The sequence below is a fragment of the Coturnix japonica genome, chromosome 5 (assembly GCF_054131305.1).
Source record: "Coturnix japonica strain WE chromosome 5, WE-NBRP24, whole genome shotgun sequence".
Taxonomy (NCBI): Eukaryota; Metazoa; Chordata; class Aves; order Galliformes; family Phasianidae; genus Coturnix; species Coturnix japonica.
The window spans coordinates 14,699,181-14,726,920 of NC_140667.1; the positions used below are offsets into that span (position 1 = coordinate 14,699,181).

Below are 27,740 nucleotides of genomic sequence, written 5' to 3' on the forward strand. Positions count from 1 at the left end.
GCTTCATTGTCAAGCCAGGTAAATCCAAGGAGGACAATCACACATGGCCTTCCTGAACCCGCCATGTAAAATTCACAAGATAACATAACACAAGCCTCCATATATAGAAAATGAGATCACTATGTTCGCTCCTTGCACTCATATGGAGATAGGCTTAATATGCAATACAAACTGCTACCAAAAATGTGTGATTTGCTCATGGTTTTCAGGAACACAGAGAGGCCCAGTGAACAAGTTATGCTCCTGCCCAGTACCCTCTGGGCTCCTTATAGGCACAGAAGAGGCAGCTCAGTCTTGGAATGGTTTTCAGGAACAAAAAGGACAGAATCTCACCAAAAACTACAGAACTCTGGGCTATGATAGTTCAGCTGTAAACAGATCACTGAATATTCTGCATTTTTTCATAAGATAAAAAACTATTACTACTGAATACAGTTAATCATTTGTGGGTTTTGTCACTTAAACAACATTTTTATGCTATCTAAAGTTAGAGCTGCTTTGTGCTTTCACAGAACGACAGTGTTCTCATCTTTGGATGACAGCAGACGAAGAACTTTAAACGAAAACCAAGACACTACATGAAAGAACATAAGCAAATCTCTGCTCCAAATTTTAGATCTCATGAAACGCTCCATAAAATGCACTGTAATTAAATATTACGTTTTAATGTATGACTAATCCCTACTGACATCATCCGTGGTATCTCAAGTAACTGTATCTTAGGTTACTCAAAGCATCACAGACAGAGTAACTGAACTGCCCAAAGCAGTATGTGCAGCACAGGGGCCTGTGTGAAATGCTGTGCTGCTGTCACTACCCAGCTGTGTACCTCAGAAGCACGGTCTGCTGAGCAGAACGCTCCCCCCCCTTTGCAAGCAAACGACTTGCAAGCTTGAAAAAACAGTTTTGAAGTGACTGCTAACTTGGTACCGAGTTTAAATTAACAGCAGCAGCAAAAACGCTGGGTGAGTAAGGTTAAACCCCAGTTCTCTGCCTCACGGGATTCTAAATCGGCAGATTCAGTAGGGGGTGGGTATTAATTCAAATACACGGACAAAGAACCCGAATGTCGGCTCAGCGTTCTTCGAGCTCCACTGCAACGAGCCGAGGGCTCCCAGCCGGGCACAGGAACGAGCAGGTTAAACTGTAACCATCAGAGCGCTGTTGCAAGCTGTGAGCGTGACCCTGCCCTCCCAAAGCGCCGTGCAGACGGCGGGCCGCACACAACACAACACAACACAACACAACACAACCCAACGCCCTGCGAGCTACAGCGGGCACGCACACCAAGTCTCGCAGAGCGGTGGGCTCCGCCCCGCCCGCCATCCGGACGGCCCCGGGCCGCCGCGGGGACACGGCCCGCTCCTCCGCGTGGCTCTGCGGCCGCCCCGCCCGGCCCTCCCCGGCCCGCGGGACCAACTCCCCGGCCCCACGGCCGCATCAGCCCGGCGGCTCCCGGTCGGAGCTCTCCCGTCCCCGCGTCGCCAGCTCGAGCTGCGCCCCAAGGCGACGCGGCGCTCCTCCCTTCCCCGCTCGCCTGCCCACCCCACCCGCGTCCGCCCGTCAGCCCCTTCCTCCGCTCCCCCGAGCCTTTCCTCTCCCCGTGTCTCCTCCCACCCCCCTCCCCGTCCCGAGGTAACTCCCAGGAAACGCGCGAACCTGCGCTTCTTACCTTCTTTGGCTTTTTTCCTCCTGGCCAGCGTGCCGCCGAGCTTGCCCAGGAACGAGTCATCTTTTTTTCTGGACGGGGGCGATTTCGGGGTGGGAGATTTAGGGGAAGAAGGGGACTTCTGGGGGGACGATGCCATGGCGGGCCCGGCCGGCGCTCGGGGATGGAGGAGACGGCTGCGAGGCCCCGGAGCCGTGGGAGGCCGCTCCCGGCTCTGAACGGAAGCGGAATTATTCCAGGCATTTGAGGCAGCTCCGCGCCGCTCTCCCGCTCCTGCCCTGCCTCCCGCCCGCCCTCCGCCGCCGGCTGCGCCCCTCCGCCCTCACCTGTCCCGCCGGGGGACGGCCCTCCAGCCCCGCCGCCCCTCGTACCTTCCTGCGGTTCGGTTCGGGCCCTGGCGTAGGGCGACCCGCTTAGCAAAAAGCTCGGGTGCGGCCAGAGGCGCAGCTTTGGCAGGGGAAGGGCGCAGCCGGGCAGCCCGAGCGGGGCCGGGCCTCGGGGCGGTGCGGCGGCTGATGGCCGCCTGGAAGCGGCACGGGACCGCCGCGAGCTGAGAGCGGGCCGGGCAGCACCGGGACAACTCGGTACCTGCACGCACGTGGCAGCTGCGGGAGGTGTTTCTGCACTGTGTGAGCATCTAACAACCGTGCCGCTGGATAGCCCTGTGCCAGCTGGAGGCACGCGTACGTTTGCAGGGAGCACGCTGTGCTAAGCAGCCCGCGGGATACCGCCAAAGCTTCTGGCTGAGGGAGGCGGGCATCGAGGTTTCTACGGAAAAATAAAATAAAATAAGATAATAACCGCTGTGGAAAGAAGGGAAGCAAGCAAGGTGACTTAGCATTACTGTCATTTGCAGATGAGTTGCTTTAGAGAGAAGCTTCTTTAAAGCAGATCACACAGAATCACAGAATCACAGAATTACCCGGGTTGGAAGGGACCTCAAGGATCATGTAGTTCCAACCCCCCTGCCTAGCAGGGCCACCAAACATACACATTTACTATATATAAACATACTACAGATGATGTGCTGCAGCTCGGGAGCTGGTGCGGAAGGCACCCGGGGCTGCGGTGTCAGCTGGAGGCGCTGCTTTCCCTTCCCCGCTTAATCACTCCATTAACAGTTCGGGCAAAAAGCCACCCACGCTTCATGCAAATACCGTGCTGTCCTTTAGGCGGAATGAGCGAAATGAAATTACCGCGAGGATATTTCTAAATCAGCTCATAATTGTTGTGTTTTCACAAGCTGGTGGCATCGGTTAGCTGACATCAATGAGTATTTGTTGTGTGCAGTTAGTATATGCCCTGGGGAAAAGCTTTATTCATCCATACTGCCATCAGTTAAAAGCAGAACGAGCCCAGGCTGCCACCACTGCTCCACGTGTCCTTGGCTTTGCTCTCTGGTTCCAAGCAGGCTGCTGAAACCTGGAGCAGCCCGCAAGGCCTCTCACCGTGCTCCCTGTCAGCACCTTGTTCTTACTGGTGAGCCAACCGATAGCTCACTTTAATTGTAGCCTCATCATGTTCATGCTATTGCCAGGTAATAAAGTTGGTTACATCAGCACGCTTCACATGCATCCTTATTCACCTGCACAGCCATCCATGCACACCCGTTTCTTTTATTTCTTTTACTGCAGGACTCAGAGTGATTGGGAACAGACTCTTGCTTCTGACTGAGGTAGAAGAGACATGATTCAGAATATACTTGCTGTTGGCCAGGCTAATGAGAAGGAGCACTTCAGCACTGAAAGGATACCATATACTTAACCTGAGATGGCTGGCTCCTGTGATAGAGGTCAGCTCTGATGTCCTGTCTAGTTTTTCAAAGTACTTTTGCTTATTATTACTATTATTTTTTAAACACACAGGCTTAAGGCCAAGCTGGTTAAGGTCATACAATAAATTCTTGCTCTGTCTTTAAGTTCAGTGTTTGTCTCTGACGTGTGCCTCTGCATGAGCCTTTTATCTGATTGGTCGCTTAAACCACAGAAGGCAGATGCTCCAGTGCCCCACTGCTATTGCTGTAACTGCTTTCAGCAAATCTCTTCACTGACTTGAGGAGGAACAGAACTAGACCAAAGTCCACCCTTTTCATTTTCCCACACATTTGACTGACAATTCTGCACAGTTAACTACTGAACGTGCCCTCCACTATACCTCCCCACCAAGTAACAGTCAACAGCACCATAAAAGAGGCTGCTTAGAAACCTAACAAAAGAGTATGTATTGTATACAGCTACAGAGATGAAATATTTTAGAAGTTCCAAAGGGAATTGTCACTCAGATGCTAGCATCATTCTGGTGCTTAATGCTTCCAGCCACGTGGTAGTTCTGTCAATTAGTCATCGATGTGTGCATGGCCAAATTCATATGCATTCACATCTGAGTGTGTTGAGACTGTTTTAGGAAAAATTAGTATAAGGAATTTTTCTCAATAAGCATCACTCGTGCCTTTCACTTGAGCCCATGATTTTGTGCATCTGTTACATCAATATTCCAGCAAGGCGTTCCTTTACCTTGAGGGCAAACAGACTGATCTTGAGGCAAGTAATAGCTTACAAAATCCATTCCCTGAAATCCTTGCCCAATTGGCTTTTTTTAGATACAGAATCTTTTGAAGATAGAAGGAGCAGGCAGGAGGGAAGCCTCAGTCAATTCATTGGTGGCATTCCTCTCCACACTGTGCTCTGGGACACTCAAACCCCCTAAGTGGTTACCTGCTGTCTGAGAGGTGTTAAACACAGATAATAGTTTGATGTATTACTTCCAATAAACCCTGCAGGCCTGTAATTCCTGTGCAGTCCTGAGATATTGTGAGTGTCACAGCACAAGGAGTCACTACCACACCTGCCTGTCTCTCAGGCACACAAAATGGAAAGGAAAGTACGCGTCAGCAGAAGAAAAAGCTCAGTTCAAATATGCCAGAGATTACCTTGACCTCAAAAGGAAGCTGCTGCTGTCCATCTGCCATCTGAAGAGGAGGAACTATCAAGCAGTTCAAAGCTGCTGAGCTGGGAATGACAGCGCAGATGCTAACATAAGCTCCAGTCTTGCTTCTCTCATCTTGAAAAGCACGTTGTCTTGCTCTGAAAGGCTTCCCTGCTGGTAAAAAAGAAACAAAATGAGATGATCTAATATAAGTAAAATAGTGGGGATTTGAAAAAATGGCATTTAAGGTTTTAATCACCAATTCTTAGTGATCCATGTGGTTGCTTTTCCTTCGAATCTTCAGGGAGCTGTTACAGTTTGTGTGTGGTGTCGAAGGAAATTAGGTTGTGAATTCCTATGTAAGAAAGTTGTTGATTTCATGGATTTCACAACCTGTTAAGTTAGAAGTAGAATAGAATGCCACCCAGCTTCAAGGTGTCATTATTTCTAAACTACAAAATGCAACTGTGGGCTGCAACACAGGGTAATTTACTTCCTAGTATATGATTAAGAAACTGATATAATTTCTTACCCACCGACACACATTATTATTCTACTGTAGGTACCAGAGAAGAGAAATTACTATGGAAATGACTCACAAGCACTTCAGAGAGTGAGATACAGTTTTATTTCTTCAAATACAAAACTGCTCACATCCAGTCCATTTAGACATGGCAATACATTCCAGCACATCACATTATACCCAACAGTGACAGGTACCAAGGACTGGAAAAAAAAAAATAAAGAAAAAAATATACCCCAACAAATCCAGTATATATTAATGAGTCAATTCACAAGAAAGATCAAGCAGTAAGAACACTCATAACAAAACACATTTAGACAGTTTTGTAATACATGCCAGCCATATTAAACTGACCAGCAACCAGGGCATGTAGCTTATTTCTTCTGCCTCCTCTATTCACACAATACAAAGACTTGCTTTAAATTGCTCAAGAATTTATTCTTTTCCTGCTTTGCCTGCACAGTATGTTTGTGGATCTGAGCTTGTGAGGCACGCAGAACCAGTCAGGGTAGCAGTAACCTGCCAGATTTTTCCACCCAAGAGTAGACATGTGGGACCTGTGGTTGTGGATGGAGTGTTATCACCAGGTGGCATGCAGAAAAGTATCATTTTGGCAATGAATATCTACACAGTCCATTAAATGCTGATGGCTCTCAACTCCTCCTGCCTCTAATCTCTTGGCTCTCAGCAGCCAAACAAATATCTGCTGTAAGGTGAAGTCTCATGGCCTGTCTGCTCCACAGGGAGACCTGAGCCCAGGTTCTTGGAGCACAGCACCTGCACTGGGTGAGTGCGTCAGACTTGGGCAGAGGACCTCTGGGGCTGCCCTTCCTTCTCTTGTACAGAGGAGGAGAAGTGGGCTTTTAGTACAAATTAAGTGAATAAATAATCACCAACTGATATAACCAAGGGCTTCTGTGCTGAACTGCCTTACTGTGCAAAGCACTAAGAAAATGTTTGCTGTAAAAACTTGTTAAAAAAAAAAAAAAAAAAAAAAGAAAAAAAAAAAGAATCCAGTGAAAATATTATGACTTTGTTTCCTACAGAAAACAATGGCAGATGATCCAGACAGTATCATCACTCCCCTGGATTACATGAGGCTTCTGGGAACTGATGCAGTCCATCCATTTTCTCCACAAAACTAGGGATGCCAGCAGATTTCAACAGAGAAAATGAACATATTTATTGCTGTCCTGCTTACTTCTGCTCTCTGTCAATCTAAAGGAATAGAGTTACTCTTAAAACAAATCACTGCAATCCATCTCAATAAAAATGTAACGTGAAGATCAAGGTGTGCTCAGCATATGAATGACAGACAGAAATGGCTGATGGTAATTCTGGAATACATTCAGGGATCCTGCTATGTCTCTCCACCCAAATGAAAGACAAATTATACTGTTAAAGCTCAACGTGTTATGTTGTAAAGGTATCCCACTGAGATATTATTTATGTCTTAATTTATACTTTATTACTAATAATTGCCAAATGGATAAAGCTACCTAATCTACTCTGCAGACCTTTACCTATAAATATCTGTTAGAAATAAACTTATTTGTGAAAAATGGAGACAACATCCGAACTGTAAAATGTAACATGACACTCTTATCCTCTTTACACAGACTAATAAATAAGTATAAATACATAAATACTGCATAACAGTAGTACAGTCCTTGCAGCAACAGAGGTATATTATGTCTTTGTGGTCAACAGTGAAAACTTCTTTTGTTTTTAAAAAGGATAATTTAGATTTCTTACAATACAACAAAAACTTAAGTTCACTCCTAAGTTATCGTACCAAGATCCAGTGTACCTGTTACCCTACAGCTAGTTACCAAGAGGTTATTTAGCTTAATTTTCTCATAACAAGAACGCTTGTAGCTTTGGCTGTAAGAAGGCAGCTCTTGCAAATAAGCACCAGTCATGAAATAATGAGAACATCAAATCTTTGAGTCAAAGTGTGAGGTAAAACGATATTGAAGAAGAAACAGTCTTTTGGTCTCCTTGGTTTTTCAGTTTGAGCACTAAGCGCATCATATGTATAAGCCTGAAATATTACCAATCTTAGATTGCAGAATTGCAGACTTAAGAAAGTACATAAAGTTGTCCTGAGCACCAACAAGAATTTCTGCACATCTGCTATGCCACGACTACAGGAAAAAGAAACAAACAAACACAAACAAAAAGAGATAGCAGGCACTTCCTTTAAGCAAAAGATCTACACCTACATTTCTGAGCAGCAGTACAAAAGAAATTTAAACATACTCACAACATTATCTACCAAATGTTGCTGTTGCAGAACTCAATATTTTTGCAGTCCTTTTGAGGAATTATTTTAAGGGAGATTTGTTAAACTGCTATACCTCTCATGATCCTTCTTGTGATACAGCCTATGAGGCAGGTCTGGATAAGTATTTTAAAATTATCATTCAGCATACTTTATAGAAGAGCTTAACCTGTGACACACAGGAGTACGTAACAGTCTTAGGGGAATTACCCACTTGATGGCCCCTTATCATTTTACAAAACACAGAGATGCTTAACATGTCGTTCAAATGTGAGAATACCTAGAAAATGCATCTCTGGCATTGTATTTCTAATGGTTTTAATGAGTGCTTACACATAGTTATTTGTCAAAGGACTTTTCCACCAGAAAAATAAAATACAACTAACCTTACTTCTACATGAGATGCTTGCTTTCCATCTTTAAATAGTTCATCATGGTTTTGCTGTGCCAAAATGTAAGCAAAACCACATAAAGAGTCAGACAAGCAGATGGAAAATAATGCCATCTCAAAAAATGCTATATGATATCACCCTTTTGCTTAAGAACTCTATTTTCAGCACTAAAATAACATTCCAAGGAAACACTGGAGTGCCAGTTTCCCTTTCACAGACTGCGGTGTCTCTCAGACAGGTAAATCCGTTCCATCTTTATTCTTGTGATCTTTGATGCTGACAGTGAAGCAATTCCCACCAGTGTGAGCACAGAAATTCTCTAAAAGCTCCTGATAACGGAATGACCTTTCCAAAGAAACTGACTTCAAATTTGTATTACCTTAAATTTTGGAAGATAGTACTAATATTGCTGAAATTACATTCATTTGCAGATGGCAGTTTAAATCCCACTCAGCTGACAGCCCCTTGATAATAGAATGCTTTCAAAGTGCTGGTCTTCTGCTTGTTCTTTCACTCTCTGCTCCTCTAAGGCAGACACGAGTTTGTCCCTTTCTTCAACCACTTTCATCATCTCAATAAAAATTTCATCTTCCTCATTTAGATCCATCTCATTTTTAAGGCTGTCTGAAAGATCACAAAACAAGAGGTCATAATCCAGATCATTTTGTTGTTATGATTTGCATTTTAACAGTTGTTGTACTTGGATTAAATATTACACTCAAATGAAGTCAATAGTAGTTAATATTTTTCATGTTACAGTCCAGGGAAAATCTATCTTGCCTTCAAGCCATTAGAAGTTGACCATTAAGGCCCCTAAAGTGTGCTGTAGAACTTTTAGCAAAACTTAGGCTGTGGAATTAATAGTAAGAATACTACTTATTTACAAAAATATTTGCAAATGTTGCCTAAGCATTGCACCATAATTAAAATGCTATATGGCAGGCAGCAGTTACTGTATCAGGGTGTGAAACCTAATGTAACATTTGTGCCAGACTTCAAGATTAGTTTATAAATCTCAAAATTCCCAATCACAAAGTGTAGAATCTGTACAAATAGAAACTGTTTTCCAGAAAAAATACTGAAAGCTGTAGTCACTTGCAATCCACATGCTAAGAACCAACAGGATACTGTGGTGCATTCAGTGCGATGAATTCACTCATCTGCCTGTATTTGTCATCCCCACTCTCTTTTCTAATACTGACAAATTCAGACTGTAGACCCAAGTACAAAAAAACAGTTCCAAAATGCAATGGTAACCTGCAGCTCCGCAGGTAACATAACCTTTCAGAAGAGCACAGAAGGAAAAGTATCATCCTCCCCACTCCTCAAAGCTAGTGGGTACTCAGATGGGCATGGTCCATAACTGTAGAACAGCTCATGTTCCCCACTTTGACTTACCATCAATGGCCATCTTCTCTCTCAGTTTTTGTTCCAATCTGCTTTGGTGGTCCTCCAATTCTAATTCTTGGGCTCTGGGTACAATAAAAAATACATTAAATAATAAAAATTTTAAATAAAGCCATACAAATATAACTATTATTTCAACCAAGATTTCATGTATTCTGTTTATCCACTGTTTTCTCTTCATGGGCAGTCAAGGGCTAAAAGTATTGCCTGTGCACAACACTGATGGAATTACTACTACCACCTTTCACTTTATGCATCAAATTAAGCTCCTTCTTACAGTGCAACACTCAGGGCTTTGACCAGCTATGTCAAAGCTTTTTGCTTGTACTCACACCACCATTCTGGACAAGCCTGAGTCCTCCCACAAACAGAGTCCAGCCAGAATGAATAATGATTACTGCAGCTTTAAATTCCTTCCCACATCATCCAGAGATAATGGAGAAAACATCTGGGTGTCACCTACAGCTATCTGCTGAGCACACTGCAGAGGACGAGAGATGAAGCAGAGAGATGACCCAGTATTGTTTCCATCAGCTACAAACAGCAGCTCATGAGGCAGCTGTTATTGGCTTGGTGTATATACTTGTTTCATCTCAGTGCTGAATTCCTTTATTTTTTCTCTTGTGAGATACATTTGTCAGATTATTTTTCTTATACAAGAGAAAGTGCCTAAGTGTTCATTAGGGCCATGTTGCATAAAGACAGAAAATCTGAGTCCTGTAGTTTTTTGAGTATCCTATAGGAATGAAATAAACTGAAGCACTGTGAGAAGGAAACAGTGAGGAGGGCTCAACCGAAGGTCTGCATTCAAAACAGACTGTGCTCTATGTTTATTCTGACAGTTCCTAACTCTGTCTCAGAGCAACATGTTCAGATGTGCTACGAGTACAAGTTTCCGTATCCCCTCTGCATCTTTTGCATTAACGTTCATCCTTACTTACACAATCAAGAGCTCAGACTCGTAACGCATTAATTTATTCTTCTCCAGGACCAGTTCAAACCACTCATGAAGCATCTGAGTTTCATCCCGCATGCCTGAAACTGTTTAAAATAGCAAAGTTGAATATGCATGACTGGGCTTCCTTCCAATGCTCTTGTCACTTGAGGTCACTTTAAATAATCCTCATTTGTAAGGCTAGGTGAGCCACAAAGCAGATTTATTTTTCTTCTCTATGCAACCTACATGAGTAATAGCCAATCATAACACATATAATATATGACTGTTTATGGTTATTTGAGTGCTGTAGTTTATTGCAATTAAAGTTGTGTTAGATTTAAAAACATTGCTTATTTGGAAATCAAGTTTTTTTTCTTTCAATAGATTTTTCTTTATTTTCCCCCAAATGGTCACTTGCTTTCTTTTAGTTCTGCCTTTGATAACATTTTTTTATGTTAATAGCAAATCTGTTTATATAAATGATGAGAGGAGATGGTAAGTAACTTCCCTACCTGTGTTAATCAGAAATGGATTCCTGCTTACTTATTGCTCTCCTTTTCCTTTGCAAACCTATCTGTGAATGAGCAGGTAAGTTGATTTTACCAGCAGTAATCCTCAGTCAAGCTTGTCAAGAGAATATCTAAGTCCAGTGATACTCCTAATCGAGCAGAGACTATCCACCTTCTCAAGAGGAATTTGTTTTATTTATTTTAGTTATTTTTTTTTTTCCTCAAGGTTCTTTTTAACATGCTCCTCACTTCACGTCTTCCATCCTTCTTTTTCCGCCACAAAATAGAAGCACCCAGCCACCTTTCTACATGATCCCTGTGCTCATAAAGAACTGCAGGCAGGTACTGTTATCCCAGAGAGTCCAGGTCAGCTTGTTCGAGCATCACAAGGGTGTGGGTCCCTGTGCCAAGATCAGGAGTCATGCTCGCTTGCACAGTGTGTGGTGATTTCCTATTGGGATTTGACCCCAGTCTGAAGTTACCATGAAATGGGAAGATAAAGCAACAGGAAAGTGAAAAGAGGTGAAAATAGTTGTCTCTATGTTATACATGGAGGGGATCTGCAAGTTTGCTCCTCCCTAGAACTTCTAAACCTCATATTCCTTATTCATGGAGGTTTTCAGATGATCTCTTTAGACTCTTTTGGAAGTTCTGAGAAACCTTGGATAGATGCTCATGAAATCAGAAATGGTCCACACAGGTGCAGATGTCTGTTCGCCTCCCAGATCAGAGTTGGATTTTTTTCTATGTTCTGCCTACACAGATTTTCTCCTTTTCCACCATTCCTCGTGATTTGTTCAGTCAGTTGATTGGTTATGCTAATTTCAGTGGAAAACATGCCTGGGGATTTTTATTTCTGTATTTTCTTGTAGGCAAAAGATCTCTATAAGCCTCCACAAATGTCAATGGAAAACAAAGCAGTGATACATTAATTATTTATTATTCGTTATTTAGAATCAGGATAAAGGGAAATAGGGCCATGAAAAAACACTCTTGGATTGATATTCTTTCTTTCTTTAGAGAAAAAAAAATAAAAAATGCATGGATTGTCACTACAATTAGAAGATCATGAAAGCCTCATTTTGCTCATCAGTCTTCATGGCAGTTGTTTCACACCCACACATGTTCTCTTCTAATTCAGCTGAGGAGCTAATGAATAACCCCCGCTAACAAAGGGGCCATTCATCCTCTGCTTACAGAATTATTAAAGGAGAGTTGCGTAAATGTCACTGAAGACCAGTGTTTGCAGGCCTGTCTCTAAATTTGGTTATTCACAACCTTTCCAGCTCAATATTATTGCTGAACCGTGATCGTTTTCTAATCACCTTAATAATACCTATTAAACCACTTGAATTACATAAGCACAGACCTGCTTAAATACAACTTAACCTAATAAACACTGGTCATTCATTAAACAATAATGCCCATTATTTTTAAGAAGGTCAAATGGAACACTGAACTCACTGATTCCTGCATCATTACACATGTTATAATTCAAGTGACAAAGCACTTACATTTTGTTTGGGAAACTTAACAGCTTCATGCTTTTGCACCAGAAGAGTTATTGAGAGACAGTAACATCCTACAATTTCAGTATCTGCCCTATTTGTAACCGGCCACCTACACGCAAACAATCAGCAGGGAGAAAAAAATTGTACTTTCACCTTAATGAGGGCAATCCAATTACTGAGGATGGGAAGAGAATGAGAAGCATCAATCTCTTGGCAGATAGCCTTCTTTAGGAAATGTGATTGTCAAAACAGCAAAAACAAGAGCTAGCTCTAGGCCATCCATCCCAGTACTCTGCATCTATCCCAAGAGCTAGAAACCTCTTGTTCCTCATATTTTTTATATCTTCCAAAGCACCCACTCTCACTGAAATCAGTAGTAAAGAATAATATACCAGAGCTCACAGTCTTCTTAGGAATGTTTTTCACAGGTGGTAATATGGGTGCTATTTGATAAATGTTAGTGATTTTGTTTAAGAAAAAGAAATTGTTTCTAGACTTTTAAGTAACATTTGAAATAAACAAGAATTGCCAGTTATATGAAACTTGCTAATAAATGTAAAATACTCTCGTTAAACTGGACAGTTTGATGTTAGAATAAGGGCAATAACTGCTAAGAAATATGGCATTAAAACATCCGGTGTGTAGAGATTTTGCTGGGTTTCCTAACTAAGATGACAGCGTCAGGTGCCAAAATATATCCAGCGCTGTGCAACTGCCTGACCCAAAAGCTTGAGGTCCACCTTTCTTAAACAAAGATAAACAGATGCTTTCAATTGGGCTGTCTGCTCCCCAGAATTCTTTTAGCACAGAAATACAGTCTCCCCTGAAGTCACTTACACACACTAATCTCTCCTTCATCCCCTTTTGTCCCGTCCCACCCTGCTGCAGAAGGTTTCCCCAGCTTCAACCTGCCAGCGCTGTGGAGCACTGGGAGAGCACCGCATTTCAGGTCGTCACTGTTGGTTCAGGCCTCATGCAGGATGATGCTCTTATTATCTTTCACCTGGTTGGAGTGGTGGGACTGCAGGGTGCTGTTGCTATAGTATGGCCATCACCATAATTGTATGAATGGCATTTCATGTCTCAGGACTCTGTTACCAGGCAAGGACTATTGTCAGCTTGGTAACTGAGACACAGCTCCTGGAAACTGCACTGGTTCCCTCCCAGAGAAGAAACTAAGCTCAAGTTGGGATTTAAAAATATATGCATATAAAAATGGGAGAAGGGTGGTGGGAGGGAAATACAGATTCACACTCAACATCGAAGCAAATATTTCTAAATCTAAGATAACCAAAAGAATGTTACTGTGTTCAGCTAAAGGGTGCTTGAGCTAAAAGACCTTGAGGAAAGGGGTAAATAAGGATTTCTGTCCTTCCTTTCTTCATTTAAAATTTTGCACTGAATTCTATGACAAAAATAAAAACCTTCTCCTTAAAACAAACTAACCAAAGATCAACAAAGAAAACAACCAAAAACCCCAACTATCAAGAACAAACACTCCTTCACTTACCAGATTCTCCTCTGAGCTCTCTCTCCAACTGAACACCGAAAACCTCCAGCGCTCTCTGTCTTTCTTCCAGTTCTTCTAGTTGGCGCTGGATTGCCTGCAGAATTGAAAATATATAGAAGTTGCAGACATAGCTTAAGGATTCAGAGACAAGAGATAGCCTCGATGATTAGAGAAACAGCTTGAAGAGGTCTCTGAGGAGTCACAGGATATGCAAACTCATCAAGTGCGTCTGGCACCTAAGCAATTTAACAGTTCTACTATCTAGATACATTTTGGTGTGGATAAGTATCTCAGATACTAAAAGAACCCCAGAATACTGCAGGTATTTTCAGGGGTGCCTTACAGAAAATGGACACAAAACACCTTTATAAGACTGAAGTTTTTCCACTTCAGGCTGTGTTCGGATATGCCAAACCCAACCCTCAGAACAGCCTAGCAAACAAGAAAGATGGTTCAAAATGTTTGGACTTGATTACTTCCACAAAGTAGTCAGAGAAAATAATTTTACTTGGAGATCATTTACATCTCTCAAAATAAAAATGATAACACAATCGTTCTTTTCTTTGGGTTAGATACATGGATCCATCCAAAACCATCCACTTGTTATTGTAATACAACAGAGGATGATGTAGAACTCTGACTTCAACAAACATGATGATTTTTCAGGGTCTGAATAAACTGAACTGACTTAGTGTTTAAAAAATTCAATTAACAAATTAAAAGGTTCACTTTCACCTTTAAGGCAGAGAGGACCCTAATTCTATTTTACCAGAGTCCTGGTAGTACACCAGGATGATAGCTGAGCTTCTTGCTTTCTCAGTGGATGGTATTTCCTTTTCCTCTCTCTGTCCTTCAAATTCAGTGTGCTCTACTGCTATTGTCAGTCACTATCGCTCCTCTTCATGTGCTTGACAAAGCTGTGACAATCTGCTGGGGCGCACTTGGACTCATCACACAGAGGTGTGAGGCCCAGCCACATGAATCTTACTGCACCTGATGTTTTGGGAGAATTTCAGTGTAGCAGTCAGTGAGCCCCAGTGAAGAGCAAGGGTGCAGAGGAGACATTTTCTACCCCCGTCCTTGCCAAGCACTCCTGGGAGAAAAATGTCTGTTTGTGAGTTACTCTGTCACCTGTGCTTTGTGAAGCCGCTTCAGCTCCTCTTGTTTAATCAATTGCTTTGTCTCCTTCTCCAGTTTTCTTCTCCTTCTAAGAGATCTTTTTGCCTGGAAAAGGAAAGAAAGAAAAAAAAATCAAACTAACCAACACAACAATAAACAAAGTACAAGTATGCTATTAAATGCCCCCACAAGCCTTTGCCAGAATTACAGTATCACTGAGATTCTGAGAGGTCTCTGGAGATTGGCTAATCCAACTGCGCTGCACAAAGCAAAGACACTGCAAGTTGCTTGGTCAGCCTCACTGAAATGAAAATATCTGTGTAGGGAATATCTTCAAGCACTTCCCTGCATGAGCTTTGAATCTTCACAGAGTCTACTGCAACACTAAACATGAAGTGTCTTTACCAACAGAAAGGTTCAAATGATAGGGAGGACTGTACACAATGCAGCATTGCCTATGGCACGTGCAGACATTATGTATTTGAGGGAGAAGCCAGGCATGGGCAGCAGGAAGCACCGGAATAAGAAAACTCAATCCCATTGCTGGAGTAGAAAAATCAGTCTGAGGTGTGAATGCTATCCTTGATGGGTGGGTGTAAACCCCAGTGGGTTTACATGTAGAAACAAGTCTTCCAAAATCTAGCTGGTCTGATTGTAACTCACACCTGTGCAGTGCAACTGGGAGTGGGAAGGGTGCATGCACTGCAGGGCTGCTGGGGAAACGCTTCACCTTGCTCTTGGCCTAAGATATCTGGAAGTGCTTCAAGGCTGTGGTTTTCTCACTCAGGAGGAGACAGGATATATGAACACAGTAGGCAAGAAAGTTGAAAAACTAATAGGTCAGGAAGGTGCCAGCATTTTTTTCCACAAAGTTTTACCAATGAAAAACACTGTCACTGGATAAACAGAGGCACTTGGAGGTAACTTAGAGAGGCAAGGTAAGAGGGTAGTGTGCATCTAACACTGCACCCTAGGCAGTTGCTCCTATTCAGTTTTCTCCTGTCTCTCTCCATCTCCATTTTCTCTTTTTTATTTATTTTCTGGTTTTGCATTTCATTTAATTCACCATTGTATTGTCTTATTAAATACCATATTTCCTGTAACACTCCTTTAGTTTATAGAAACACAGCAGAATTCGTATTTTTTTAACATTTGAGCTTGAGAAGTCCTAAATATTGATAATTACTCCTTTTTCCTCCCACATTTCTAAGCAACTGGTATTTTAAACAACCAATTTTATTAAAGGTCATTGCTTGTAGGCTATCTCACAGCATGGCTGAGCAGCTGAAAGACTTGGCCACATGTCAAGGCCCATTTCCCCAGTGTCACTGTCCTGAGCAGAGTATTGTGGGCAAGAGAATGAGAGCTGGGGGACTCCCATGCTCCATCACAGTGCCAGACAAACTGTGGGGAGTGGGCAACAACAGTGTAAGAAAAATAATTGAAAATGCCAATGTACCATGAAATGTTTGATATCTGAAAGTCTTCTATTGAAAATGAACTGAAGGTGCTCTAGGATAACAGAAAGTTTAAACAGTGGTTGCTCCTACATTTGTTGATAACTTTCCAAAGTCTGCTCTGCTTCAGAGGGTTTCTGCAATCTCAGTGCATCCTTACCCAGCATCACTGGTGGGACATGCAGCCAAACACTGCTACACTTTGCTTTGCATTGCTTCCTCCAGAGCTCATCCTCTCCTTTTGCCCTCAAAAAGCAACAAATCAAAAGGCCACCTTTCACTATTACTTCCATTTACTTACATTCCCTCAACAGAAAAAAAGTTAAATATATATCTGATGAGCTAGTCAGGCAATAAAAGCTGCTTCTTCAGATGAGTGTTGGGTATCAAGAGTTCACTGGTGATTTAAACCCATTGCTCCAGGGAGACACAAGAGCTGTGTTAGGGCTGGGGGATGCCAGTGTACAGCACGTTCTTTCCATGTATGTGGTCTGGATGTGACTTTGTAGCTCACGTAGCCACGCTCATTAAGATAAACATAGAGTTTTCCATGCAATCTGCCTGTATTGCCTCACAAATGAAGTTGTACTTCCCCATGGGAAATCTGCATCTGTTTGTTTTAATTTTTTCAATGGTTTGCTTGTCGTCTACATATTAAAGCCACTTATGAATGCTGCTTCAAAGTGGTTTCATTTAAACATGTCTGTTTGTCCAATTAAGACCTTCTCTGTCAACACTGGTGCAACCTGGGGGAATTACAGATCCAAGGAGGAGAAAGAAATTTTCATGTTCATCTGTCACAGTTTTTAGTGTATTTTACATCCATGACATGTAACCCTTGCTGTTAAAATGTTCCAGTCCCCTTGTAAAGAAACTGTGGAGTGCTTAGAACAAAGTCATATGAATCTTAAATATAGTCCAACCGAGGCAATGCATTTTTGCTTCAAAGAAAAGGTTACCTTATATGTTAATGAAGGCTTGGATTCAAATTCATCTTCATCAGAGGAAGAAGTGAAATACTCAGCAGTCTGTTTCCTGACAGGTGGAAGTTCACATCCTAGGAAGAGGGAACAAAGCCATTAAAGAGGCAAAAAATGCCATTCTTTACCATATACAGACACTTTGCACCTGCCCCGAGTCCTCATCAGCAATTTGGAAGCTTGGCTCACTACATTAATTGGATTTTGGTCACTGTCAAAAACCCTGTCTGGTATATCTTTTTTATTATTATTATTTATTTATTTTATTTTTTTTACTTTTTTTAGGTATTGTAGACAAATAAATTAATTCCTCAAGCCCTCTCCATGTAGCATGCTGTTCTGAATGCATTCAGCATTCATTAAAATGCATATCTGAAGTTAGCCATATTACCCAAATGATTGTGTAAGGCTCACTATACAGTGTAATTGAATGCAAGAAGTCTGAGCCAGCTCTTAAACAAATTACCCTTATGTGGCTTGTAGCATCTGGCACCCATTTTTACTACATGACATCTGCTCAGTGTAAAATAGTTGGCGTCAGAATGTCTGGTCATATAAAAAAATCACAAATGTAATCAGAAGCAAATGGACTATGAGAACAAGGCTTTATCACACAGCCTCATGCAACATAAATATTTAATTAATTATGTCTAAACAAACGTCACTTATTTTCCTGCTTTACGAATATTATCACATCATTGAGCTGTTGATTAAAATGCCATAATAAGTCAGGAAAATCCATACATCACAACAATGCACTTCATAAGGAAAACTCAAAGGCTGCCTTTAGAGGAAGCATGCTTTCAGAATTACAAATTAAATTACATTTAATTGCAGCAATTTTATAACGCCTGTTTTCCCAGCATCTTGTTTCAACTGGGTGTAAATATTTGAATTTCTTTTTAATTTGTCTAATTCATAGCTTCATTCTCTTTATTTAAGGAAATAAAACTGCTTTTGGAACATCTGTCTCTACACTCCAACCTGCTACAGTGTTAATGATTAACAGCTGGGCAACATCTTGGAAACGTACATTATTTAAAGCCGACTTTTATTTATTTATTTTTATCTGCTAGGTAACAGTTGGCTTTCTATGTGCAAGTCGCATTCAGATTAAAATCACTTCCCACTCTTTCAGTGGGAACATTTCTTCTTTTTTTGCCTTCTCCTTCATCTCAGTCCTGAGACAGCAATTTTGTCTCAAGTCCTGATTGAAAACCAGAAAGACGTTCATCCCTGGAGGTAAAGAGATGACAGCAAATCCAAGAAATCTGAGACAAAAATTCTGATATTTCCCCCGAACAGTTCATTTTTGGAAGCACCCAGTCCTTGCGTTCAGTGAAGCTGTAAGCTCATAGGGTCTTTTGGCTGGACAGCAGGGACAGCCAGCCTTGCCAGTGCAGGAGACAGAGGAAGGCAAGGATGGTATTGCATTCACTGTTTCTTTTGAGGAGTTAACTCACCTATCTTGCTTTTCCTTGTGCAAGCAAACAAGCACAGATCCTGCAGTCACACTGATGGTGAAATCAAATTCCATAATATGCAATGGGTGCACCTTCTGGGGAGCTCTGGCAGAGCCGGCCACACAAGCAATTACACGCTCCCTTTCTTCTCTCTGCTCTGGGAATAAGCGATGGCTTCTCCATGCCCTTCTCTTTGAGCATCATCAATAATTTAAGCAGTGTTACAAAGTCTCATGAGCATGAGGACATGGAATAAATTCATGTCCACAGCCACGCTAGTGCCTGTCAGCTAAGGGAGCCATGTGTTAGCACCTTGCTCTGCAGAGAAAAGCCATTTAAGTTGCTCCAAAACAGCTAGACAGCCTGTGAAGGGATGCTGCATCCAGAGTCTTGGGAGACAGTGGCCACCAGCAGCAGCTGCTGAAGAATTCACCACCTGCAAAGTCTCCAAGAAGGTGATCCCTGGGAGCCCACTCATGGAGGTTATCCCATAGCTCGAGTTGTGCGTGTTGGGGTATGGCTTCCATCACATGCAGCACGCATATTTCACACCACTGAAGTTCTCCACTGATAAAACATGGAAAACTGAAGATCTTGGTGCTCCAGAGAGAGATACCCATGAACACACAGTGAATAGTGAAAGAACTGGAGTAAAAAAGGCATGTCTTTGGTTCTCAGATGCACAGAACTGCCTCATTTCAGGGGCACAGAGTTAGCAAAACAGTGCCTTACTTCCAGCAGTAAAGGGGCAGCCATTGTGTTCTCAACTATTTTTGCTTGGTTTTGGGTTTTTTTGGTTTTTTTTTTTCTTGAAGGAAAGAGCAGAAAAAACATACTTGAAATTGTCCTGGTGCAAATTTCAACATCAAGACAATAATAACGAGCATAGTAAGAAAATACTCTAGTGAACATTCTGCTTTATGCAAAACTGGAAACCATTCATTCTAATTTTGAAAAGACCACTGCTCTGCATTACAGCATCTACCTATACTACTATGGGTACCCGAGCATTAAACTTTCCATTTACCTTTTTTTCCAGAGAGGTGAAATAGGCAGAATTTTGCTGCCAGCTGTGGGAGTTTGGACCAGGAGCTTCCAGATAATGTTCTACTTAGGGCATTTTACATTAATCGGCCATTTAAATTTGAAACTTAGAATTGACACAGTCAAGTTAGATAAAAGCAATTTCTCTGTTCAAATACCTCGAGCCTTAAGGCTCACTAGCCACTGAGAAGGTCTCAATGACATACATGCTTTCCAAATACTAACTCAGCATCTCAGAGTAGAAAGCTGGAGAAAGATTCCAGTTCTTGATACCAGGATTTGACATCCTCAAGGTACAAGATGAACTGTGTCTGTAAAGCTACAATTTCTTCCACAGAGAGTTCATTATAGTTTAGTAACCTAAGGGTGAGTCCTAAAGATACTTTGTTCCGGTCTAAGGGCCCTGGCACTGGATGCCATCAGTAGGAAAGCCCCCACCGCATTCAGTAGAAACATCTGGACTCATGTACAGTACTTCTGCAAATCCCCCTCAACACATAAATCCAGGCTACTGATTTTTCTGAAAAGATGAGGCTCTCTGAATGGAGAAGGAAATGTCATGAAGACCTGTTGAGACAGCTACAGCTTCAGGAGGATGAGGAAGCACTACTGACTGTCCTGGAGATTTACAGAAGAAGACCCACTACAGAAACTATGCACATCACAGCTCACCTCTGCTTCCTGGAAGAATATTGTGTCACACAAATGACTGTGGTTTAACTACACTGAAATTCTTGGAACAGGAACTATTTTTATAGCAGAATTTTTATAATGTTACATTAATCTGTTGGCTTTCTCTGTAAATGTCCAGGATTTGCATATTTTTATAAGGTTATTGGAGTTGATCGTGGCCCCTGAGTATTTCAGTATTTTGCAGAGGAGAAAGGCAAAAGGACACATCTCTTAGGGCACCAGTGTCCCAAGCCAGATAGGAATTTGCATGAGGTAGGAGATGAAAGAAAGGCAAGCAGAAATCAAGGGTGATTTGGCTCCAGACCTCTGCTTTTTCAGAGATCTTTCTTGGGATCTCATATATGCAATTTAATCTTGTAGCATTCCCTAAAGTCTGAAATCACTGAAATAAAAGTGTCCTGGCTGACATAAATACTGCAAACATAAACATTTTCAGTTGTACAAAGATGCAATAAAATGAACTGTGCAAGAGCTTTACATATTTTCAAATAATCCCTTTTCAATCTAAATGTGCACAAAAACAGCAAAGTGAATTCATGACATATCTTTTGTTTTGTTTTGTTTTTAATCAGTTGAAGCAGTAATTCTGCTTAATTAAATCAGCCATGTAAACAACACACAGCCATAAACTGAGTTGCAATAACTCTCATTTACACTGAAGGTTTTCATGCATCCCCCATTCTAAACCCTGTATCTCACTGCAAACGTACCTGACAGCTGGCTACTGCACACAGCCATCACCAAGAGAAGGTAGACACTATGGTAACCGCACCTCTGCCATACAAACTGCCTTGCTTTCATTCCCTCTAAGTTGGTTTGTTGTTGTTGTTTTTGTGATGTTAAAGACTTTTAATACCTGTAAGTAAAACAGCTCTTTGGCTGTTATTTTTCTTTACATTTCAAAAGGGCCACTGGGCTGAAAGGAGATCAGTTAGCCACCAGACAGACCTGCTTTACTGATCAAATTAGAACACCTGGCTGTTTGGGGACACCTGTGTATTCAAATAGGAATTTTTTTAAAAACCAATTTCTCACTGAAATCAGTGCATGAATTCCCACTACTTTAGTAAGGAGGAATAACTCTTATAAAACAGAAAGAAAACATTAGCCAGAAAGCCTTCAAATCAGGTCTGGGTAAGAATTTGAGATTACCCATATGGAAGATGTAACTTCAGGAATAAGCTTGAATGACAGGCAATCTGCTGCTGAGTAATTAAGATCTCTGTTTCGTCATGCTGGGCTTCAGTTGGTGGCTGAACAGTTGGCAGGAGATGACAGAAGGACAGAATGCAGTTTTAGATTGGACAGACATCTGGGTCTGAAATGCAGAAGTCAACAGCACAGGGAAGACATCTGGACACGTATTTGCAGATGAAGTAACAGATAAGGCATAGGGAAAGATGAGCAACATAACATAGAAGTAATCGTATGTGGGGGAGGGACTGAAGGTCCTTCTTGTCTCTCTCCAACAGTGGATGTCTAAAGGAGCATTACGAGTACTGGGCAGTCATGTGTGATTTATCCCCTTAATAACTCACCCAGCCTTCAAGCACATTTCAGTTCAGGAGCTCTCTGAACTGGGTGCGGTTTCTATGCACTTGGTTAATCCTCAGTGGATTTCTCTTCAATGAGTTTCTCCAGTCTCATCTCAATCCCAGAGACTTTTTTACACAGCTCAGTCTTTGACTCCATGACCAACATCCCATTGAAGGAGAAATCAGCAGAGTAATGAAAGACCAACCATACTTGCACAGAATGAGACTGTCTGGCCCTGAATAAGACAGAAAAACACTACTGGAAAGGACCAAGAGGGAAAATGAGCCAAGTCTCATTAAACTTTTTCTTGAAAAGTGCTGGGAGTACAGTTTTTTCCTCTAAAGAAAATAAACTTTTTAAGATCAATGGTAAGCTATACAAATAAAAATCAAGATTTGTTACATAGGCTAAAACTCATCAGCAGTTCATGACTGAAGCTTGCCAAGCCTGGGCCTCAGGCAAGTGCCAGTACGAGGCAAACTACATCCCAGAGAGCGAGCGCTTGGCTCTCTACCAATTTGATTTTCCCAAAATATGAATGGTTTGAGAAAGTTCGGGGGGCTGCAGTGCTAAAATGCTGAAGACGCCAGATTATTGGGCGGATGGCTGAATCCAAGCTGCATTTTTTTTTTCTTCTGAATAGAATTTGCAATGCCCATATTCAGTGACTATAATAATTAAATAATTCCTCTTTTGGCTCGCACAGCAGGAGAATGCAGCACATTATTAAATCATCATGTTTTCATGATTTTTAAAATGCAAATAAAGCACAGTATTGTTCAAACCTGACAAGAATCTTTTCCATTCTTGTAGGAATGGAACATATAAGTTGCTGCAATACATTCAGTTAAGAGCAAGTCAACTTGGCATAGTCTACAGTTGATGACTTGGTATCGATTCAGAAAAAGCCTTTCATTTAAGACCATAGTGACAGGTGTGAATAGTTCCAATACTCTGTGGCCTTGAGGCAGCCCTTAGCATCTTCTGGCTTAATGGGAAAGTGTAGTTTTGCAAGTTGCAAGATAAGGAGGCTCCAAGACTCTGATCCAGAAGTTCAGGAATGAGAGCCCAAGTTATTCTGTCAATTTCAGTGAGTATCACAAAGGGGATCTGGCAACTCAAGGGGAACATTTCATCAACTTCACCTACACTCTATTACTTGTATGCGTATTATTTTACATACAGATTGTTATTTTCATGCTGAATGTGGGTTACAATTTTCATGCTGAATGTGGGTTACAATTTCATAAAATAAGACACAAATAGGAATGGCAATAAAATTCAACAGGTTATGGAGTTAGATAACTGCAGCCTTCTGTAGTGGGCTGCTGGAAAGATGGATTTTGGAAAAAGGTGTGTGTCTCTCTCCTACCTCATATTTCACATCTTACACTGTGTTGCACTTAATTCTTTCTGAGCCTATGCTCAGATTACCCCAGTTGTTCTTGGTCTCACATCAATATTTCTTATCCTTATCTGCAATTTTAATATTAAGCTTGCTCTTACAAGTGAACATGAAAATAGATGCCTTTTAATAACTGCCTAAGCAGACTTGCAAATAGGTCACAGCAGGTCAGCAAGGTGCTATCTCCTCTCAACAAACAGAATGGGGGATATTAATGACATCACATCACTCCCAAAAGCATGCCTACAGATTGGTCACTATGGTAGTATGCAGAATTAAAGAGACATCTGCAGCAAAGCTCATTACTGCAGCCCAATTGCTTCAGTGCCTGAGCTCCTCATGGAGAAGATATCAAACATACTCCATGTTGCACTCAGTGTCATGACAGCAACTGCTCTGCACACTGTCCCATTCTGCTCTATTGCTCCTAGGTCAGCATGTTTTCCTGTCTCAAATATATCTGAAGTAAGCAGCAGACCAAACATGGGTCCAGCGTGCTGTGCACTGCTTGCATATTCACCCTACTCATGGCAACAGCTTTAAACCAGAAGCCTTAACAGCTTTAAACCTAAACCTTAAGGAAGATTTATTAAGTCTGCCTATGTAGTCAGTAACTATAAAAGAAACATAAAACACAGCAGCACATCAATCTTATAAATGTTAAGTGCTAGGAATAAATAATCTCACTCAGTTCCTCACCTGTGGAAGGATAATGTAGCCTGTCTTCTGCAGAATGGTCCTTCTTGAAAGGCAGAGATGACGTGAAGAAATTCCCTTCTCTTTCACAAACTTTGCTTCTTAGTCTCTCAAAGAGTGAAAGACTACCCTTCTGTGCAGAGTCATGCAAGCTGTCCTTAGGGGTGTTCCAGGGTTCCCGAGATGAAGCAAGAGGGTACTTTTCATTACAGATAAATACATCATCCCTGGGAGCCACTGAAGGAGTTTCATTAAAAGTAAACTTCTCTAGGAGTCCTGGGACATCCTCCATTCTAGCACAAGTTGATTTCTGAGGTATACAATGGGTCTTGGAAGGCCTGCTGTGAGGACTGTAGACTGGGAAGGACACCTCCTTAGCATAACCACTTGGAGATATCTTTTCAGAGCTGGCAGAAAACTTAGAAGCACTTGAGACAAGGCTCCCACATCCTAAATATTCTCCTGCCTGCTTCCCTACTTGAAGGTCCTGTGGCTGATTGTTGTTGTTAGTGTTCCTATGGCCAAGAATACTAGGGAAGCTGAAGAAAGCTTGTTCTGAAGAGGCTTTGGTTTTGCTGTCTGAATCCTGCTTTAGTCCTTCTGGAGATGAAGTCAGAGGTTCCAAAATGGACCTCCGGATTGCACTGGCAATAAGCCTCAGTGGTGATTTTGGCTGGCCAGCTGAATGCTCCTTGGCAGTTTTGTCTGGACTCCTCAGAGCATCTTTCCTGTCAACTGGCAAAGCTGGTGGCACATTATCTACAAATAAAAGAGGCACAGGATAACCAGATGGCTTGAAAACACCTCTTCTCCATTCAGCATCTTTCTCCTTTGAAATCTCCAGCACTTTTTTGTTTTGACACTGCAGTGTGGATCCACCTAAGTACACCCCATTTGAATCATACAACTTGGGTAGCTGCTCTGTGCGAAGAGCTGGCCTTTTATTTGCTTCCTTTACTTCTTGCTCAAGCTTTTCCTCTGGGTGCTTCATAATTTTCTCATCTTTTTCTTTCAGGTGCAGAGATGACATCACTTTTGTATTCCCATTAAAATCTCCTGATTCAGAAGTATAATTCCTTTTGTCTTCATTCCAGCCATGGCCTGTACATGTCCCAGCATCAGCATCTATATCTTCAGGCTCAGAAAAATCAGCAGCCCATGCCCCATTCCCAGGAGGGATCTGTGGAGAACCTCTGACCTTGCTCTGAAGTGGACAATGAGGCACATGGGGATGGACATCTCGAGGCCTCTCTCTGGTTTTTCTTTGAAATTCTGGGCTGCAGGGTTTGACATGTCCCCTTGTAACTTCTGGTGGTTTCTTGTAAGAAGCCAACTGTCAAATGCATTAAACAATATAATTGTGCCAGTGGAAAAATACAGTTTACTGCATCTTCTGTGTAATACTTTAATCAATTTCAATCTTAACATGCTAGTAAACACTAAATTTATTTTCTGTTTACATCTACTCACAAATGTATGTAAATGACAAAACACTAAGAAAAAAGGTTTTTTTCTCCACAAAAGAATAATATTTCTCTGTGGGTGGAGAACTAATACTCTACTGGAAGACTTAATAGCCTACAAATAGTATAATTCATGCTAACAATCTGCCATCTCTTTATGAATTGCCTTTAATGTTTTTCTTGGAAAGAAAGAGACCAAAATATGGGAAAATAACCAAGAAGGAATCTGCTGTATTCTCCTGTGTGCATTTCTGTTGCATCATGTTAGAATTTGCAGAAAGCACATGAGGCCACAATCCATTCTCTCCAACTGCTTTTACAATACTGCACACTCAGATATTGAAGGTTGGAATGAAGGAAGTGACCCAGAAATAACTGTAAAATGAAAGATGGTACTTTAAACAACTCAATTAGTTTTCTTTTATGATGATTTTCCTTCTGGTGAAGACTTAAATTGATTATTCCAAGCACTGAAATCTTCTGCTGTAAACAGTAACAAGAGTAAGTGCCTATTTTACCAAACCAAAGGACAAATTCTAGAGATTTTTTAACTTTTTAAAAGTGGGGCATTTTATCCGCAATGCTGTATGATAATGATTGGCTACAATACTTAATGTCTGTTTCTACTTCTGTGCCAGACTCCCAAATTCACATGGGTAAAGCCATTAATCAGACTTCTCAATTCCTAGATGCATGGGAAGGTAATAGTGACTACTCCTTACTTTACAGCTGTGTTTGATGAGTGAAATGAACATTGGCCAGGATCTCAGATAAAAAATGTTATAAAAAACAATAAACACATAAACACCTTCTTAAATTCTCTTGTAAGAGCAAGTGAAAGGCCTCCAAGTACTGCATTATGAGTGTAAGCTGCAGCATGGTCTCACCCCTCCTTGTGAACTGTGACCAGACAGCATTGTGCTGCTCTGCTCTCCTGGGATATTCCCTTCCTGGCCCTATTGTCCTAGACCGGAACACAGCTAGCACCGCGGATGTGGAAGACTTGATTTTATTGTAATGCAGAGCCTGAGGTCAAGCAATTCCAATCACTTCTGATCCAAGAGCAAGGACAACAGGCTAGGACACAAGGGACATGGCCTGGCTCCAAGTTGTGGTGGGGACTGACTGTGCTGTCCTTAGGACTGCTGGTCACTACTGCTGTTGCGGTGCCATAACTTGCAACAGGCCCACCTTTCCTCATCCTTAATAAAAAACAACAAAAGGGAGAACCCTGAGCCTTGAAGTAAGATGAAGATGTTGTGAGAGGTATGGAATCAAGAGCCTACTGCAAATTAGGAAAAGGCATCTTCTGCTCAATGGATGCAAGCAGTAAACATTAGAGATGAGCACTAAGGGCAGTTGTAACTTAAGATCCCTCAGTTTCCAGAGCTAGGTTCCCTTGGCCAGCACTATGTAAGCCCTTACTTGGTGTCTTAACTTGGCTCTCAGACCTATGCTACCAGATCAGCTTGCCTTTCCCCAGCAGAGAGACGAAGCAATGGAAGTTATATTTAAGTGACCTGGGAGTGATACCATCTTACCCCTCACTGCTGTCATACAGTTTTGGCCAACACGCACCACGAGAAGACCCACCTCCTGTCCAGGCCTAGGACCAAAACTATCTGAAATAGCAGAGGACACTCAGCCTGCTGAGAGCGAAGAGTACTCTTGCCCCAAGAGTAGTTAGGCTTGCACTGCTCTGTTTGGTTCTCGTTCTTACCTGTGCTTGGGGGTGATCCTCTCCAAGACTGCTTTGACAGCTGGCTGAGCTGTCCTTCCAGTGTAGCCCAGGCTTCTTGTTAGACAGTAGAGGGAAATCTGCCAAAGACACACACTTTTACCTTTGTATTCATATTATTTTTGACTGAAATAAAGTTCACAATTAAAGAATGACAGTAAAAAGTTAAAGAGTCATCTGGATACAGTTTTACCCTGAAGAGCTGACCCACAGTAATCAAGTTTATAGCCTTCCTTGCATATGTGTGCACACTATACATAACACATGTTGACATTTTCAGCAATGAACCTAACTTCTTCTTTGTGTCTGAATGAAGTGAAACAGATTTTGAGTTACGGGAAACTTTCTTATAAAAGTCAGCCCTTTTCAAACAGCTTTCAGACCTTCAAGACAGAGACAATCAAAACAACCAGCTACTTCTGTAGCCTTGGTTATTTCTGAGAAACAAAGAAAAGTAGGTAAGTTCTGAGAGGGATGGC

The 27,740-nt window shown here is 41.8% G+C and overlaps 2 protein-coding genes and 1 long non-coding RNA gene across 29 annotated transcripts in view; 1 reads left to right on the forward strand and 2 right to left on the reverse strand.

Annotated features, from left to right (window-relative positions):
• PARVA (parvin alpha) overlaps window positions 1–1,879 on the reverse strand; it is a 58,538-nt gene extending 56,659 nt beyond the window's left edge. The window contains exon 1 of the mRNA XM_015863945.3: window positions 1,673–1,879. Within this exon, the coding sequence (XP_015719431.1) occupies window positions 1,673–1,808 (136 nt within the window). The 5' untranslated portion in view covers window positions 1,809–1,879. The remainder of the gene's footprint in view (window positions 1–1,672) is intronic.
• Window positions 1,425–6,401, forward strand: LOC116653552 (uncharacterized). The gene is made up of 3 exons (XR_004307648.2): window positions 1,425–1,635; window positions 3,304–3,461; window positions 6,164–6,401. It is a non-coding gene; the product is annotated as an uncharacterized LOC116653552 (long non-coding RNA).
• MICAL2 (microtubule associated monooxygenase, calponin and LIM domain containing 2) overlaps window positions 5,200–27,740 on the reverse strand; it is a 155,362-nt gene continuing 132,821 nt past the window's right edge. For all 27 annotated transcript variants that reach the window (XM_085548429.1, XM_085548434.1, XM_085548451.1 and 24 more), the window contains 8 exons: window positions 27,244–27,341; window positions 24,064–25,393; window positions 17,203–17,300; window positions 14,799–14,891; window positions 13,668–13,761; window positions 10,142–10,241; window positions 9,192–9,265; window positions 5,200–8,417 (listed from right to left, as the gene is read on the reverse strand). In XM_085548429.1, coding sequence (XP_085404555.1) covers window positions 8,233–8,417; window positions 9,192–9,265; window positions 10,142–10,241; window positions 13,668–13,761; window positions 14,799–14,891; window positions 17,203–17,300; window positions 24,064–25,393; window positions 27,244–27,341 — 2,072 coding nt within the window. In that variant the 3' untranslated portion in view covers window positions 5,200–8,232. The remainder of the gene's footprint in view (window positions 8,418–9,191; window positions 9,266–10,141; window positions 10,242–13,667; window positions 13,762–14,798; window positions 14,892–17,202; window positions 17,301–24,063; window positions 25,394–27,243; window positions 27,342–27,740) is intronic.